Source organism: Mustela erminea, chromosome 13 (genome assembly GCF_009829155.1).
Source record: "Mustela erminea isolate mMusErm1 chromosome 13, mMusErm1.Pri, whole genome shotgun sequence".
Classification (NCBI taxonomy): Eukaryota; Metazoa; Chordata; class Mammalia; order Carnivora; family Mustelidae; genus Mustela; species Mustela erminea.
Window position 1 is genome coordinate 74,987,281 of NC_045626.1, and position 17,934 is coordinate 75,005,214.

General features: G+C 47.1%; 1 protein-coding gene across 8 annotated transcripts in view; it reads right to left on the reverse strand.

Moving 5' to 3' along the window:
* USP30 (ubiquitin specific peptidase 30) overlaps positions 1 to 17,934 on the reverse strand; it is a 28,756-nt gene extending 10,822 nt beyond the window's left edge. For 5 of the 8 annotated variants that reach the window (XR_004278015.1, XR_004278012.1, XR_004278014.1 and 2 more), the window contains exons 1-7: positions 17,695 to 17,931; positions 14,092 to 14,201; positions 12,817 to 12,999; positions 7,260 to 7,363; positions 2,704 to 2,802; positions 2,059 to 2,104; positions 782 to 876 (exon numbers count right to left, since the gene is read on the reverse strand). Coding sequence is in view for 4 of the 8 variants with exons in the window: in XM_032310255.1 (XP_032166146.1) it covers positions 782 to 876; positions 2,059 to 2,104; positions 2,704 to 2,802; positions 7,260 to 7,363; positions 12,817 to 12,999; positions 14,092 to 14,201; positions 17,695 to 17,777 (720 nt within the window). In the remaining 4 variants the exon portion in view is untranslated. Of the gene's footprint in view, positions 1 to 781; positions 877 to 2,058; positions 2,105 to 2,703; positions 2,803 to 7,259; positions 7,364 to 12,816; positions 13,000 to 14,091; positions 14,202 to 17,183; positions 17,273 to 17,694 lie in introns of those variants that run through there. The other 3 variants (XM_032310256.1, XM_032310257.1, XM_032310258.1) reach the window with 3 other exon arrangements.

Here is a 17,934-nt window from a genome sequence, read left to right on the forward strand (position 1 = left end):
TATTGTATGATTGCATGCATACGAAATATCCAGAATACACAACTACAGGGACTGAAAGTGGGTTAGTAGTCGCCTAAGGCTAGAAGAGTGGGGGAAATGGAGAGTAACTGCTAATGGATACAGGGGTTCTTTTGCCGGGAGGTAGGGAGGCTGAAGATATCCTAAAATTTATTGAGATGATAGTTACACAATTCTCTATTTTTGTATTTATGTTGGAAACTTTCCTAATAAAAAGTTACATTAAAATGTCAAAATTAGGGCACCTGAGTGGCTCAGTTGGTTGGGCCACTGCCTTTGGCTCAGGTCAGGAGCCCAGAGACAATGGGGACAATTATTAACTCATTATCCCCACGATCAACTTCACACCACTTCACACAACTTCACTCCCAGCTCCGCAGGGAGTCTGCTTCTCCCTCTGACCTTCCCCTCTCTCATGCTCTCTCTCACAAATAAATAAATAAAATCTTTAAAAAAAAAAAAAAAAAGGTCAAAAAACAAAACAAAACCCAAACCCCACCGAACAACAGAATCTGTTGTCTACTGTCAGTGTAGACCCAACCTCACGACTCAGGTCTGCTGCTCTCAGTGCAGAAGATGCCAAGGAGAGTCAAAGGACATGCGGGCACTGAGTAAAGGGAGGCGGTCTATCCATGAAGTAAGCAGAGCCAGGCGACCACAAACGCCGTCTACCAACATCAGTCCACACTCTACAGATGCTTCCCAAGTCTTGAGTTGAAAGAAAACCTCTCCAGAAAACAGCAAGCACTGGTACTGTATTTACCTGGTGTTCACAGTGTTTGCAGACCATGTTGCTCGTCAGCCTTCCATGGAAAGGATGCTGAGATTTCCAGTGATTGGACGTGGGGTGAGGTGAGCCTGGAACACAGAACATGTCTTGCTGTGTGCCACCTTGGCACCAACCTCAAAACTCACCAGCCTTCTTAGTATTTGGTAGCAACTCCCTCTTTGAAATAAATGTTCCTGAAAAGTAAACTGAAAGAGCTTTCCTTATGGACTTCCATCAAAAAGACAACCCATCCCATTCACAGGAAAATTTATGCAAGTCCTTCGATGTGGTTTCTATATAATGGGTATAGCCCATTTAAAAAAGGAATTTGTACTATATGTTAGCTAACTTGAATTTAAATAAAGACTTGAAACAAAATTAAATTTAAAAAAGGAACTGGTATTGAATAATGTATTTATTAGATATTTAAGATGTTTAGATGTCCAAGGAAGGATGTTTAGATGTCCAAGGAAGGACACCATGACAGAATACTCCAGAAAGTGAAATAAACTTCCAAAAATCATCAGAGTAAGCAAGTTCTGAAAAACTGGAAAAATTTTTTTTTTTTTTTATAAGATGGGAGATGGAGTAATCAACAGTATGGTAGGCTAGTCAGAAACACATGCCCTACAGTCAGGCAGCCCTGGGCTCTGTCCTGGCTTTGCTTCTCATTAGTTTTATGACTCAGGAAGTGACTTCATCTCTGTGAACCTTGGTTCACTGGAAATGGGAACAATTATTAACTCATTATCCCCACGATCAACTTCACACCACTGCTGTGAGGCTTAAATGAGACGCTATAGGGCGCAGCACACAGTTTGGGCCTGAAAAGATAGTCACTGTTATTACTAGTGATGCATAACGGAATTCACATGTCTTTTTCTTTTTCCCCCCTTAAGTTTAGGTCTTAAGAAAAAAACAATCTCCTCCTAACGAGGCCTGTGATCACCTGCTGAGGACATGGCAGTTTCAGCTTAAGGAGCTTCTCATGAGATCAGTTCAAGAAGGTAAAAGGAAACCCTTGTTGGAAGTAGAAATAAGTCCGTTGCTTTTTTTTCCAGGCGGAAAACAGCAAGGTGTGAGGGAACAATTCAAGATGGCCCAAGGGAACAAGGTAGAGCTGTCTGTAAAACCCAAACTCCTCTGCAAGTACACACAGTTCCAGCTGGACTGGATGTCCCCAGAAAAAAGCTGTTGTTTTAAACAAGCAAATCACTGTCACATCTCAAAAGTACCCATCTTACATGTTCTAGTTCAAGGGGAATGATTACCTCTTGTGCGGCAGGTTATTTGTTTAGGAGTTATTTCTGGCTGCTGCTATAGGGGAAAAAAGAAAAAAACCAGACTGAAAATCCAGCTGCGATCCCTTTTATTCCCCCTCACCCTGCTCCTAAAGCTTACGAGTTTCCCTGCTGGTTGCACCACTTAAATCCAGTTTTTAACTAGAGATCCTAATAGAAGCCCTAATGAGTCTCTCTGGCTGGTAACCATACCCAATCTTTCATTAAATGGAAAACACATTTCCTGTCTCTGGAACATTCCTCCCTACTCCTTTATTAGTTAACTTTTATCAACTCCCTAATATTTATCATGTTCCAGGGAAATGAGGATTCATTTAGCATTCCTGTGGCTCCTTGTTCCCTGCATTAAATAGAGGGAAAAATACCTTTTCTTCTCCAAGCCAAGACAAATTGCAGTAATGAAATCATTTTAAAGAGCCCTGACACCCCTAACCAAAGTCACCAACTACAAAGGTTGCAGCTAAAGACAATCCCCCAGCCCCACGCCGACTCTTGATTTTTACTGAGACTTACTTCCGAGTTTAGAGTCGTACAAGGACTCTACTTGTGTTCCCTATCCATCCCCGTGAAACAGGCACAAACCACACACACGTCTTGGAACTACTATGGGCTTACCTCCAGGGAATGCACATCAAACAAATGGGTGACCCGGGGCTGCCGGTCCCGCTCGTCTTCCAGGGACGAGGTAATGACATGGAATAACTCGTGGGCATCCTGTCAAAGGGCAAAGCAGCTTCAGAGACGCCCGACAGGGCCCTGGGTGCACCGCCAGGCAGAATCCTGCAGCTAAGAGGGCAGAATTGCTTTCCACCTTCTCAAGCTTCAGCCTATTAAATGGAACTTTATATCCCAGACATTTTCACCCCAAAGGCCCTCAACTAAGGGGTCCAAGGGGAGAGAGGAGACCGAGCTGGGGCTGGGGGGGCTGCCTTCACACCAGCTGTCTCTGAGCCTGTTTCAGCTTTGTCAACATGGCCCTGACCTCCACTCCACTGGACTGCTTTACTGTGGTAAAGCACACATGCGACATCCAAGCTGCCCTCTGAGCCTGTTTTTAGGCACACAGCCCTGTGGGGTGAAGCACACTCACACTGTTGTGTGACCATCAGCATAACTCATCTAGCTTTCCCAACCGAAACTCTGTCCCCATATAATTCTGACCCCACCCCCTCCCTGGCAGCCACCTCTGTGTCCAGCAGTTTGGCTCCTTGTGGGAACTTGCACAAGGAATCATAGTGTTTGTCCTTCCATGACTGGCTCCACTGGCTCGAAGTCTGTGAGGCTCACCCACGGTGTAGACTGTGTCAGCATCTCCTTCCTTCATGAAGTTGAGTAATATTCCTTTGTGTGTGTATATAAATACCTAAGCACATATAGGCATATATATTCTATTGCATGTGTGCGCATGCACACACGTGTGCGCGTACCCCCCCCCCCCCACATCTTGTGTATCTGTTCCTACGCTGATGGACATGGAGCTGCTTCGACCTTCAGTGGTCGTGGATAGTACAGCTATGCATATGGGTGCACGAGTATCCGCCGGAGTCTGGCTTCCAGTTCTTTGGGGCACACACCTGGACATGGAATTGTTTATCATATGGCAGGGGGCTGCTCTCCCCAAAAGCCAAAACCATCCCTGGCTCTTCAGGGATGGGCGGGTCTCTCCTCCCCGGAATTCTGGAGGCACTGAGAGCTGTGCTCCCCCTGCGGTCACCAGGGTGATCTTTTAAGAGGTAGATGCCTTTATTCTTCGGCTTTCGACGGTGAGCCAGCACACACGTTCCCGTCGAAGGGCCTGCTCTTCCCGCCCCATCTTCAACAGTTGCCTCCTTCTCATCCTTCAAATTTCTGCTGGAAAGGCATGTCCTGAAGGAGACCCTCCTGCAAGGCCCCTCCCTGACACAAGCCTTCCCCTTCCACCTTCTGCCGGTGCAGCTGGTGGGGGGGGGGGTCCTCTACCTCCAACACACACCCCAAATTTCAGAGGACTCTGTCTCCCCTGCCTCAACCCCAGTCTGAGCCAGGCCATCAGCAGCCCGGATGCCTGCAATGGCCTCCTGACTTTCCTGTCTGCTCCCTCTGCCCCACTACGGTCTCCCTGGTACAGCACATCCTGTTCAAACACAGACCAGGGCACAGCAGTCCCTGTTCCAGGCCGCCAGTGGCTCCCCACCACACACAGAACAGAAGCCCAACTCCGGCCCAGGGCACCCGGGGGCCCACACAATCTGCCCCTTGCCGCTGTCTGAGCCCTCCCCGCGACTGCCCTCCCGCCCCTGGCCGCAGCCATGCCGGCCCCCTTGCCCTTCCCCAAACCTGGTATCCTCTCACCCTTCGAGGTCCTCTCACCCTTCGAGGTCCCGTCTGAAGCTCCTCACAGGCCTCCCTCATTTTCAGACTTCAGGTCTCAGCAAAAACCTCACGTCTCCAGAAGAGCCTTCGCTACCTAAGGGAGTCTCTGCACTGTTTCTCTCCCCCCCACCCCCAGCTCTAGGCCCCCCAGCTCACACTGGCACATCAGCACACTTTTCTTCTTGTTAGTGGATCTTGAAATGACCTCTTTACTATCCACAGTCCTCTGCTAGAATATGAACTCCCTGGGAGCAGGAGCCCAGCAAGTCCCATTCGCCACCACGACCCCAGGCCCTCAACAGGCCCCACCTGAGGCAGGCATTCCACAAACATCTGCCGCGTGTACCCATGAATCCCTCCCAGGCTAGGACAGCAGTCAGCAAGAGAGTGATGGGAGGTTCAAACATAAATGAGGCAAGGCTCTGGAGAGACTCACAACCCAGGGGTAGATGGGGCAGCCTGGCTAGTGATCTAGCAGCGGCGCTAAGCCTGAAGGTGGACTGGCTCTTCCAGGGAGGCTAGCAGACAAGGCATCTGAAGTAGGAGCAGGGGTTCACCAAAGAGAAGAATCCCAAGATAGGCTGGAGTCAGACCCAAACCCTATTCTATCCCTGTTGGCCCAGGAACTACTTGGCCTTGAGACAAGGAATGTCTTGAAGCAGAGGGTAGCTTCGCTGTGCACTTCTGCACCAGAGTGGCCCAAATCCTGCCTCTGCCACTTCAACAGTGCTGCTGCCCCTCGGAACAATTTGTTACTTAAATGTAACCCCTGGAGGATTTTACTAGTTGCCAAGCACATTTAGACATGGCCTTAAAAAATACTGATACTGACAACAGGTCTTTGAGGAGAAGGATGATGTACGACCGTGAAGCTGGGCAGCTGGGGATGCCTGGCTCGCTCAGGGCGGAACGCTGCCCCTCCACAGAAGCTGGGCAGCTGGGGATGCCCGGCTCGCTCAGGGCGGAACGCCGCCTGCTTCAGGGAAGCCGAGCACCGGGGAACGCCCGGTCAGCTCAGGGTGGAACAAAAACCGCCTGCTTCCCTTTTTCGTTGTGGCTCCTTTCTCTTCCCAGAAGTGCCCGTTGTTAGTTAGATGAGTCCTTTGTGCTTGGTTAACTCTAAACCTTACCCTCCTCCTTGCTTGCCTGCAAGACGTGACGAACGTTTGACCTTCATCAATCCTTCTGTTGGCTATTGTTTTCTATCCAATAAAAGTGAGACTGTGGAGTTGCTCGTGGCAGCCGTCCTTTTCGACTGTTGTCCCCTCCTCCCAGTCTTTTGCAGCTGACTTGTTTGTGCCTAATTCTTCTCTCGTCGCCGACTGGAAGCGGCACAACAGCTGTGTAACTCTGGGATTCTCTGAACCTCAGTGTTCTCCTCGGCAAGATGGGGACAGTAACAGTGAGTCCTTACAGGTGTGCCATGCGGATGAATGCAGAGAAGTCACACGCGTCCAGCACCCGGCCCGGTATGTCCCCCACAGCTCTAGCTCCGAAAAGTGGGTGGGAGTGCGAGTCTGCCGCTGACTGACCAGATCAGTGATGATGAAGATGCGCACAGGCCCCAGGCCAGGCGGGAGGAGGCCGATGGCTGGCCACGCCTGCCTCTTTCCAAGCACACCACAGCACTGAGTGGCTCGGTGATGACTGCAGGCTGAAGCTGCTGGAAACACTTCCCAAGAGGAATGGGGACATCGGCGGGTCCTTGACAGAAGAGCAGGACTTAGACAAAGGACCTGATGTCCTTGGGACTAAATCGCAGTCACTCACTCAGTTTAGGGAGAGGAAAACGAGGCTAAATCCTGTCAGCTACCAGAGGAGGATTTAGTACGCATTTTCTAAATGGAAAAACATTTCAATAGACAAGGGATTCATCGAGACACACTGTAAGAGAGTTGAAACCATCAATACTGTGTTTAAAAAGGAACACCTGCTTGGCTTCAGCCTAGGATGGAAACAGAGGTAGTCTTTAAAAATAAGGGGAGCTGGAAAGGCTTCCCACTTCACCTTCCAGCATTTTTAAATGCTTTTCACTCCCAGCCCACCCTTTGGGGGCCTAAAGGCCGTCTCCCATTTCTCAGGTCCGCTGTCTGGACAGCGGAGGCAGGAGCACCCAACACAGAGCTGGCCGAAGCCGGCCTGGAATGTGGCCAGGGAGGACGGTAGATGACCTGTCCCTACAACTTCACCATCTCAGCTTCGGCCAGACTCACTGTCCAGACTAGCGCTCTAAGGACGACGACGGTGGCCAGGACCAAAAAGGGCAGTGAATCTGTAGTTGTGCAAAAACGGGTCCGAGGGGCTGGAGGAAGGCCCTGGGGTTTCCCAGTACACCTGCTCAAGGCCGGGGGCCACTTCAATTAATCTAGCCTCTAAAAACAGATTTTTTTTTAAAATGAGGATGTGGTTCAAAAAAGGGTCTCACCTGAATCTCTCTCTGCTTCTACGGTAAAGCCACCTGCTTGCTGCTCTCCAAAGGACCCAGGTAATCAAGTGCAAAGTCACTCAAGGACCAAACAGAGGCTCGCTCTTTGGCAACTGTTCAAACCCTATCCTGTTAACCTTCCACCCACTGGGAAAACAAAAACAAAACCAAAAACAGCGGTCTTTTTCCTGACCACGAGAACAGGAACAAAGTTCATGATCTGGTCCCAGAATACTAAACTGCCAGAGAAATGTACACTCAGGCGAGGCAAGTGCAAGCTCAACACTGGCATTTATTCCTCATACCGCAGCATCGAGGCTGGTTTTCAGCCCTCATTGCTAGCACAGGCCCCAACGCGTGAGTGAGTGGGCAGGATTTTGAATGGGGTGTTCACCTGTTCTTCAAAGGAAGAGATCTGCCATCTGTACATTCTTAAGACATCCAACAAGCAGCTTGCATCTAAGACCTCATCGTCGGTGACTTCTTGGCAGGACAGAGCTGGAAAGCAGAAAGGCAATTGTTAGATTCTCTGGCGAAACAACAAACCAGGAAATGTACCCCCCACAACATATCAAAGCTAATTAAGCATCTCACTGTAAAATTCACCTTGGAATTACAGCTCTTTCATTATTCCTCTCTGTAGCTTTACCCAAGGCTTAGAGGGCTGTTAGGCACTGTGTGTTTCCTGAGTGAATGTGATTTTTTTCATGAGCCTGTAGCATTTAAATGAAGAAACCGGCTTCAGCTTTTTGAATTACTGTCTCGATATAAACTGTTGTAAGATTTCTACTGAATGAAATGGTTTTAACTCACAACTCTGAGGGCAGAAGGGCCCTTAAACATTTCATCTAGTCCAAGCCACACTCAATGCTTGACTCGCCTCTATTGGACTCTCTCTGAGGCCACAGGGCCTTCGCTTATGTCCGTCCGCCCTGGAGTTTCTGATTATCACGGTAAAGCACCAAGCCATATGTGGCAGCCTGAAGGGGACTGCTGTGGGGTTTACTTTTCTTTCTTTCATGTAGGCTCCAGGGCCAGTGTAGAGCCCAACACGGGGCTTGAACTCATGACCGTGAGATCAAGACCTGAGCTAAGATCAAGAACCAGACACTCAACCGACTGAGCCAATCAGGTGCCCCTGAGTTTACTTTTTAGTCATAAGTAGGAATCAAGCCTAATGAACAAAAACACAAGTGTGATGGGCTTATGAGTTTACATTATAGTTACAGCTAGATCAAGGATTGGCAAATGTTGTCAAGGGTCAGACAAAAGACATTTTTGGCTTTGCGGGCTCTGCAGCAGCTACTCAACTCTGCTATCATAGCATCCCAGCAGCCATAAAGAGCAAGTAAATGGGCACGAATGTTTCAATAAAACTTTATTGACGAAAGCATGCAGTGGGGCAGACATGGTCGGCACACCATAGTTTGCTGATTTCCTGATCTTGCTGGCCCCCACCACAGTAAATTTCACTGGACCACGACTGCTAGAGTATGGAAGATAAAAATACTGGGGCCAGGGGCGTCAGGTGGCTCAGTGGGTAGGGCCTCTGCCTTTGGCTCTGGTCATGATCCCAGGGTCCTGGGATCAAGCCCCACATCGGGCTCTCTGCTCCGCGGGGAGACTGCTTTCTCCTCTCTTTCTGCCTGTTTGTGATCTCTGTCAAATAAATAAATAAAATCTTAAAAAAAAAAAAAATACTGGGGCCTGCCACCTCAGGGCAGCTTCCCAAATGCAATTAACTCTGGGAAAATGAAGCTAGCCTATTTCTTCTTTTTGATCTACAGTTGGTGAACTTGAGACATTCCTTTGACTACTTCAGGCTCTGACTTGGGAGGTTCTGAGCAACCTCCATCCGGATCTGAATGTGGTGGTGCCTCTGGGGGGTAACGCGGGGAGCAGCAGCAGCCCAGTAGCCAGTGCTAAGTCCTGAGGCCTGTCTTACCAGGGCAGATCTAGCCTGGTTTCAGACTTTTATCCTCCAGAATAAAGGGAGCCTTTTCAGAAGGCAACTGTACTTCCCTTTCTCCTCCTACACTCCTCAGTGTAGCCTGTCAGTTGGCTTTTTTCCTCCAAAGGAAAATTTTACTGTCCCCTTTAGCCTAATTTTGCCCAAAATGCTGTGGGACGATTTGGCAATATCTACGACTTTTCATATCCTACAATTCATATCCTAGTATCTCTCTCAGGATCTATTCTAGGGAAACAAAGGCTTGTATGAACTATGGGCGCAAATAAGAACATTCACTGTAGCCCGTTTATGACAACAAGGCCCCGGAGGCAAACAAATAGCTAAATAATAGTATCTTATGGATACTGTGCAACTGTGAAAGAGAACGAGGTTTGCAAATCGCACGTATAAGGGACCGATATCCAGAACATATTAAGAGTGCCTAAGACATAACAATAAAAACACAGACAACCCAATTCAAAAATGGAGAAGGGACTGGAGTAGACATTTACAAAATGAAAACAAACACAAAAAACACAACTATACAAATGGCGAGAAACACAGGAAAACTCCTGCTCAACAATACTTCTCAGTAGGGATGCAGATCAAAAACCACAACAAGATGATCGCCTCACACCCAAGACTGCTACTGTCAAAAAGACAGACAATAACAAGTGTTGGCGAGGATGTGGAGAGTTAGAGCACTGCGTGCACTGTCAGGGGAAGGCAAAATGGTGCATCTGCCCTGGAAAACAGCATGACAAGTCCTCAAAAGAATTAAACAGAATTTCCACCTGATCTAGTAATTCCGCTTCTAGGTATAGACCCCAAAAGAATTAGGCGCAGGAACATCAATAGAAATCTGTACAGCCATGCTCACAGAAGCATTATTCACAGTAGCCAGTGGGGGAAACCACACAAATGTCCCTTGACTTATGAATGGACAAACAAAATGCCACATGTACACACAATGGGGTATTATTCCTCTGAAGCCTTAAACAGGAATGGAATTCTGCCCCACACTACAGCGTGGATGAACCTCAAGGACATGATGCTGAGTGAAATAAGCCAGAAGCACGAGGACAAACACTGGAGGATTCCACTCTGGGAGATACAGAATCAAACTCATAGACAGCAAGTACGACTGTGGCTTCCAGGATCTGGGGACTGAGGAGAATGGGAAGTCACTGCTTAATAGACACAGTTTCAGGACAGGATGATGGAAAAGTTCTGGTGAAGAGAAGAGTGGGTTCGGTTACCCAACAATGCAAAGGTACTCAAAATGCTACCCAAACATGCACTTAAAAATGGTTAAGATGGTACCTGCTTTATGTTATGGATATTTTACCATAATTTTTAAAAAGTGTCCAGTGGGAATGAGCAGGCAACCCACAGAAGATATAAGCCCGATAAACTCACAAAGAGAAAAAAACGAATGAGGTAGGGCTATGTGTGCTAAAACAGACACTCTTGCACCATTATGCTATTTGGTTATGAAAAAACATAAACAAAACAATATATAATTTCTACGGGAGCTTAGAAGCATATTTAAGTGCAAAGAAAATGGTCTGGAAGGATACATTTGTATTTTTCTTTGGAAAGAAATGAGGGGAATGGGAGCAGGGCAGTGATAAAGGGGAACTGTCACTTTATGCGTGATGCTTTAAATTTTAGCAGCAGAGTGTATTCAAGCGTTACTTGTGAAATTAAAAATTATCTCTAAGACCCAAAATAAACGACCCTGAAAAACAGAGACAGGGAAGGGAGCCTAGACTCGAGGTGTAGCGCGGCTCCAGTTCCCAGCCCGGGGTCACGCATGTGAAGAGGGAAGACCAGCGGTCATGCTGGGACAGGTACTCAACCTGTGTTGTACTGCCCACATTTCAGCTTTCTGCTCTGGGACGGTACTTGCTTACAACAGGGGAGCAGAAGAAATTACTTTCAAATTGCCTGTAATACAGAAGACACAGCTGAGATCACCTGGGAACACATCTCTGCAAAGCAACAGTGAACCGAGTGTTTTCTAAATCCAGTTTTTTTCCTGACTGTGAGAGGGATATATGCTTACTGTTGAGAGCTTTAGAAATACGGTTGTTATAAGAGACTCTTAATCTCACAAAACAAACTGAGGGTTGCTGGGGGGAGGGGGGGAGGGAGAGGGTGGTTGAGTTATGGACATTGGGGAGGGTATGTGCTATGGTGAGTGCTGTGAAGTGTGTAAGCCTGATGGTTCACAGACCTGTACCCCTGGAGCGAATAATACATTATATGCTAATAAAAATTAAAAAAAAAATTTAAAACAGAATAATAATAATTAAAAAAAAAAAAAAAAGAAATACAGTTGTTTTGTTTTAAGGTTTCCAAACTGTCAGCTGCACAAGACCAAAACTGCCAAGGTGAATGTTTTGGTGTTTTCCTGTCCAGCCTCTATCTGTGGAAATCTTTGCTTTGCTGAAGTCAAATACAACATATTTCGAACACCGCTCTTTTAAACTTAACATTATAGCCTATGCGTGTCCCACATTAAAAACATCAACAACAAAAAACACTTGGCAAAGATGAATTCATAATGGCTACATAATATTCCAGTGACTGCTTAATCATTCTCCTGTGGGACCCCCTCCCCTGCTTTCCTTTGTAACCAGGTGTTGGAAAATCTTTGCACACATCCCAGCATTTCCCCAATTGTGTTCTGTGGAATGTCCTCAGGATGTGAAGAGATGTTATGGGAGGAAAAATTAGTTATACAGGCAAAAAGCTGGTTTAAAAATGAAGGTGGAGGGCGCCTGGGTGGCTCAGTGGGTTAAAGCCACTGCCTTCAGCTCAGGTCATGGTCTCAGGGTCCTGGGATCGAGTCCCATATCGGGCTCTCTGCTCAGCAGGGAGCCTGCTTCTCTCTCTCTCTCTCTCTCTCTGCCTGCCTCTCCATCTACTTGTGATCTCTCTCTGTCAAATAAATAAATAAAATCTTAAAAAAAAAAAAAAAATGAAGGTGGACGGGTGACCTCTTCAAACCCATGCGAAGCCTGTATAACAGTGACTCCCTTGGCTCAGCACCCCTAGTCAACCACTCCGGAGCTCGTGGGCTCTTACAACTCCATTTCAGGCTAGTGTCAATCATGGTCAATGGAATTCCCAGGTCAGATGGTACTGGACACTTTGCAAGCTAGTACCGTGTCGTTCCAAGCTGCTCTCCATAAAGCTGGCCCTGTGTCGCCCTGCCACCAGCACATGTGAACATGTTGTCCAACAGCTGGGCAGGTCTGTGGAGTTTTCAGTCTTTGCTGACAGGCAGCACAATGATAACTTCACTGTTAAGGTTATTTCTATATCTTTGATGACAGCCAAGTTGCATATCCGAGTGCCTGTTAGATACTCTTCCCATCTACCTAAATACAGTCTGTACTATTTCTTCTGTGAACTACCTTATCGCTTAGTCTAAGACACTTCTTTTTTCTAAACTTTAATAAGCCAGAGTACTTCTTACAACCAAAATGCTTAAGTGGCAGTGGATTTGTTCTCGTCCCTAAAAAGCTGTTAATACACTGACAATTTTCAAAAACAAATGGTTACATCTTTAATTTTTTTTTTTTTTAATAGCTGTTTGTATCTACTGCACCCACAGTGTTTTTTGGTTTTCTTTTTCCATGATGATCTGTGTTTCACACAGAAGCTATTAACCCTCTGCCTGCCCTCCGGGCTGCTGCTTTCAAAAGGCACACAATCAGGGGCGCCTGGGTGGCTCAGTGGGTTAAGCTGCTGCCTTCGGCTCAGGTCATGATCTCAGGGTCCTGGGATCGAGTCCCGCATCGGGCTCTCTGCTCGGCGGGGAGCCTGCTTCCCTCTCTCTCTCTCTCTCTCTCTGCCTGCCTCTCCATCTACTTGTGATTTCTCTCTGTCAAACAAAAAATAAAATCTTTAAAAAAAAAATAAAATAAAAAATAAAAAATAAACAAAAAACAAAAGGCACACAATCCCCTTGAAGTTCCCAACTAGATACCTTTGAGGAGGTGCAACAGCGTTAAGGATAAATACTGGCGGGGGGGGGGCTCCTTCTGATCCCGGGTGTACTGGGTGGTAAACTCTTCCAGCCACTTGATGAAAGCGGGGCAGGCAGACAGGCCTTGCAGCAGGGAGTTCATGAAGCAGGTGTTCCCTAAGTTGACAAGGCCAGGTACCAGCCCTGAAAAACGTCGGGGAAAGAAGAGAAAGGCACATCACACTGGACCAACTCTTTCTCTCCCACTTGGGAGCCAGGGTTTTTGCACTGGAACCTGACACCAAAAATCCCAATCTCAGGAAGTCCTTATCCACAGACATCAGGGGGCCAGGCATTCTGTTTGTACCAAGGCCTGGTCCTAATGCTGCTCCTTCAGAAGACTGTAAGCAACAGAAGGACAGGTCCCCTGTCATGGGTTACTTCTGACCGCCACCACAGTGTCTGGCACGGCTTGTACAAAACACTTCGTAACATCTCTCTCTCACTCTCTCTCTCCTTTGATAAGAAAGCAGCATCAGAACAGAAGAAAACAATTGTTCTTTTGTTGCTCCCCAAAACAATGATTTTGTTCTTATAATCAGTGTGAAAGATACGACCAGAGAAATTCTGATCAGTCTTTCTGCAATGAGATCCACAAAATTTGACATACTTCCCTTTTCTGCTTAAATCTTTTCAAAAAACTTTTTATTACGAAGGTTCTCTTTTACACATGCATAAAACGAGAGGCTATATAATCAACTCCAATCATAACCACCCCCCCGATTTAACAATGATCAACATTTTGCTATACCGATCCTTTCTTTTGTTTGCTTGTTGTAGCTGAATTTTAAGCAACATAAGTAGAGTAGCATTTACAAAAGGGGGCACATTTCAAAATAAGGAAATAGAATTTTGTATTAAAGACGGTAGCTGGCAACTCTTACTAGCTGACTAGCAGCTAGTCAGTGAAACCACAAACGTGTCACACAATCGGTCAGCTGTACTACTGAACAACACAGGCACCAGAGGAAGAACAGTTAGACAATTAAGCCACGTGAACTTTTTCATTACAGAGCATGTCTCAAACTCAAGATTTTGGAGGGGAAGGAACAGAAATCTTTGCACAATAGGGTCTAAAATAATGAGTCATTAAAAATAATTTCTGCTTAAAAGGAAGCAATGTCCAAAACTGGAGATACGAGAGAACAAAAAATGCCCTCCTCTTTTTGTACTGTTTTGGGACAGTAAGGGCTTGGGTCAAGTCTACGTACTATGATGCGATAACCTCATTCTTACCTTTTCTACGCTTCTTTCTTTCTGTAATAGGACCCCAAATCACATAGATGCCCGCAGCAAGGGCAGCAGCAATTCCACCTATAACACCCCAGTTCTTCATGACTTTATATCTAGAAAGGAAAATAAGTTTACCGTCTTCCCTCATCCCAAACGCAGCACGTGTAAATACAGATACAGGTACAAAGAAATAACATTTAATCAAAATAACCGACTGACCCACTAAACACCTAATGTTCAAGCTAAACATTCTCATACAGTACAGGGTTATGTCTTGAAACTCAGCATGTTCAGACACTAGGATTTAAAGCCTAAGGCAGGTCACAGAAGCCCCGTCTCACTCAGAGGGGGATCTCAGGTTTTCCCCTTACTCTGCCTCCCATGCTGGCACCACACTGGCTATGTCAGGGCCTTTGCCTGGAATGCTCTCCCCGCTCCCCGGATCACTGCATGGCTCGCTCTCTCTCCCCTCCCCTGCACTTCTAACCAACAGTGAGAACCTGCACTGCTGGTCCCTTCTACCCAGTTCTGCATTTTCTTTTTATCACCTTCACTTATTAACTACAGTTATTGTCTGTGTCCCTCACTGGAGAGCAAAGTCCCTGTGGGCAGGGATCTTTGTCTGTTTTATATACCCCAAGTCTCTAGATCATGCCTGGCACCTAAGAGGTTCCTAATAGTATTTACTGGATGATTACACACTGGAGAAAACATATAGAAACGAATCTATCTTTTAGAAATAAACAGGGAGGGGAGCCTGGGTGGCTCAGATGGTTAAGCACCTGCCTTCGGCTCAGGTCATGATCCCAGTGTCCTGGGATCAAGTCCTGCATCAGGCTCCCTGCTCAGCGGGGAAGCTGCTTCTCCCTCTGCCTATCTCTCTGTCTCTCATAAATTAAAAAAAAAAAAAAAAAAAAAAAAAAAAAACAAAAAGAAAAAAAAATTATAAAAAAGGAAGAAGGAATACAATAGTATAAATGATCTTCTAAATCTTTACTAAATTAAAAATGTCTTAACTTGAGGCTTAAGCAATGAAGTTATTCTCTTACCACAAAGACACTTAAGCAATTTAAAAGTTTTTATACAAAGTTATGTATTTCCAGCAAATAAGACAAACAACATGTGGGTGAATATCTATATATGCTATATATACTTGGACAGATGTGTTTGATATGTATATGTGTATGATATATTCTTATTCCAATGTATGCAGATGAACACTCTTTGGAGCTCAGCTCAGTCAACATTAACTCAAGACAGAGTCACTAGTGATACCAGTAACTCTGTCTACAACAACCAACATCTTCCTAATATCATAACTAATATAACACATAACTGGTAACTGAATTCCAAATAAATCTTTGTTCTCTGGGACAAAGTCAAGAGAATGCACACAGAACTTGGTTAAAAAAGGGGAGTTGCAGGCGCCTGGGTGACTCAGTTGTTAAGCGTCTGTCTTTGGCTCAGGTCATGATCCCAGGGCCCTGGGATCAAGCCCTGCATCAGGCTCCCTGTTCAGTGGGGAGCCTGCTTCTCCCTCTACCACTCCTCCTGCTTGTGTTCCCTCTCTCACTGTCTCTCTCAAATACATAAATAAAATCTTTTAAAAAAGAAGAAGAAGAAGAAAAAGAAAGGGGAGTTGCCTTAATCTGGTTCAATTAAGGCTCTGCTCTTCCTTAGGGCATCATTTTCCCTTCTCAGGCTCAGCTCTGTCACCTGTACGACCAAGAAACCTGCTTCACGGAGTTCTGACAATCAAACAAGCGCTAGGGCATACGAGGCAAAGATAAGGGCTTAACAAACATTAGCTACTACAATTACTAAGTATTAACCATCTCAACTGCATTCGGCAAAGTTATTCTTGAATTTCTTAGTGCTGTATTGTGCTGACTTCCACACAACAGGTGTATTAACAAAAGTGCCTGGAAAAGTTAAAAGAACCATTACTGAAATTCTAAAGCAGTTTACAACTGCTTTAAATTTCTTAAGCAAACACTAATATTTAAGGATGCATACTCTATGCCAGGCACTGTGACAATCTTATCTCATCCTAAAAACAATCCCACAGAGGTAGGTTCTATTATCATCTTCATCTTCATTTTCTTTTCTTTTCTTTCTTTTTCTTTTTTTTTTTAAGATTTTTATTTACTTTAGAGAGAGCAAGAGCAGGGGAAAGGGAAGAAGGAGAGGGAGAAGCAAATTCCCCCGCTGAGCAGAGAGCCCGATGCTGGGCTCGATCCCAGGACCCTGAGATCATGACCTGGGCTGAAGCCAGATGCTTAACCGAATGAGCCACCCACGTGCCCCTATCATCTTAATTTTCATGTTAGAGTGCAGCCAACTTGGTCAAAGTGAGTGAGGCAGCATTGAACTGAATTCATGCCAAGTGTGTGCTTAAAACCACAAACCTCCTGAGGGAAACTGAAGGACAGAGAGTCCTAACGGATGGGAGAGAGGACTTGCCCAGGTCCTCAGCAAGGTATGGACAAAAAACCCAGCGAAATTTGGTGACTCTGGAAACCCCCATCCCTCTGCAAAACGACAACACAGGAGAGCAGTGGGGTCTAGGAGTAAAAAGATCTGTCTTTTCCCCCAGCTCTACTGTGAGGTCAGCTGTAGGCCACAGGCAAAACCGTCTCAAGACCCGTTTCCCACCTACAGAATGGGGGCACTGGACAGGACAGCCACTGAGGGCTCCCAGCCCTGGCATAATAAGCTCTTTAAACCTGCTCCAGTTCCAGAGGAAAGAAGCTAGGCTGAGCAACAGGTCTCAGTCATTTAGGGTCAATAATGCGGACGCAGTGTTCAGCTGTCAAGACTGGAGCCCATGGGAGGATGAAGAAAAGAAGGGAAAGAGGGACCCTGACATGACTGGGGGCCCATACTATTGGGGTTCCTAGCAGGAATGGGAGACCTTAACAGAACTGGAAGCCTTTACAGGTTAAGGAGTCCTGATCTGTTCTGGGACCCTTGCAAGACAGAGATTCACAAATCAGACTGAAGACCCACATTGAATAAGGGATCCCTGGCTTGACTGGGGGATGGAGGATGACAGGAATAGGGGTACTGACAAAATGGGGTAAGGGCTAGCAGACCTGGGTGGCTTTGCAGGGCTGTGAGAACCACGGCAGGACTGGGGAGCTTGGCAAGACTGGGGAACGCTGGCGGCTCAGGGCACGACAAGACTGGGGAGCCCAAAAGGACTGGGTGTACCCTGAAAGGATTAAGGGTCCTGGAAGGCCTACGCGGCGGCACTGAAAGGTCTGAGGGCCACTGGCAGAATTCGAGGCTTTGACAAGCCTGAGGGTGTCTGGAAGTTCCGGGGACAAGGACAGGATTGGAAGAGGATATGGCAGGTGGGGGGCAGGGCACTGAGAATTTGGGGCGCTAACAGCACTGGGGAGGGCTGACAGAATTGCCGTTGCCGAAGAAATGGAGGGCCTGGAGGCTCATCCGCGGTCCCGCTTCGGGACCTGGGGCTCCAACCGGGCCCAACGCAGAACCTCCGGAATGCTTGCTCCTGCTAGCGCCGTGAAAGGCCGCCGCAGGCCCAGGCTGGGGACCCTGGCCCCGGCCTCTCCGGCCGCCCCGCCCCCCGAGGCTCACCTGACGGCCGCCCCGGTCCGCAGGAAGCGCTGGATGGCCCGGTCCGCCGCGGTAATCGCCGCCTGAGCCCGGGTGCTCAGCATCGCGGCCGCGCGGGAGACCCGCCGCCGCCCCCGCCACTACCACCGCGCTGGACCGAGGGCTCGGAAGGTTCCCGAGGCGGCGGAACCTGCAGCCGTGGTCCCAGCTCCTCTGGGGAAGGTAGGACGAAGGACTGGCTCCCCTGAGAACCGGAAGCAG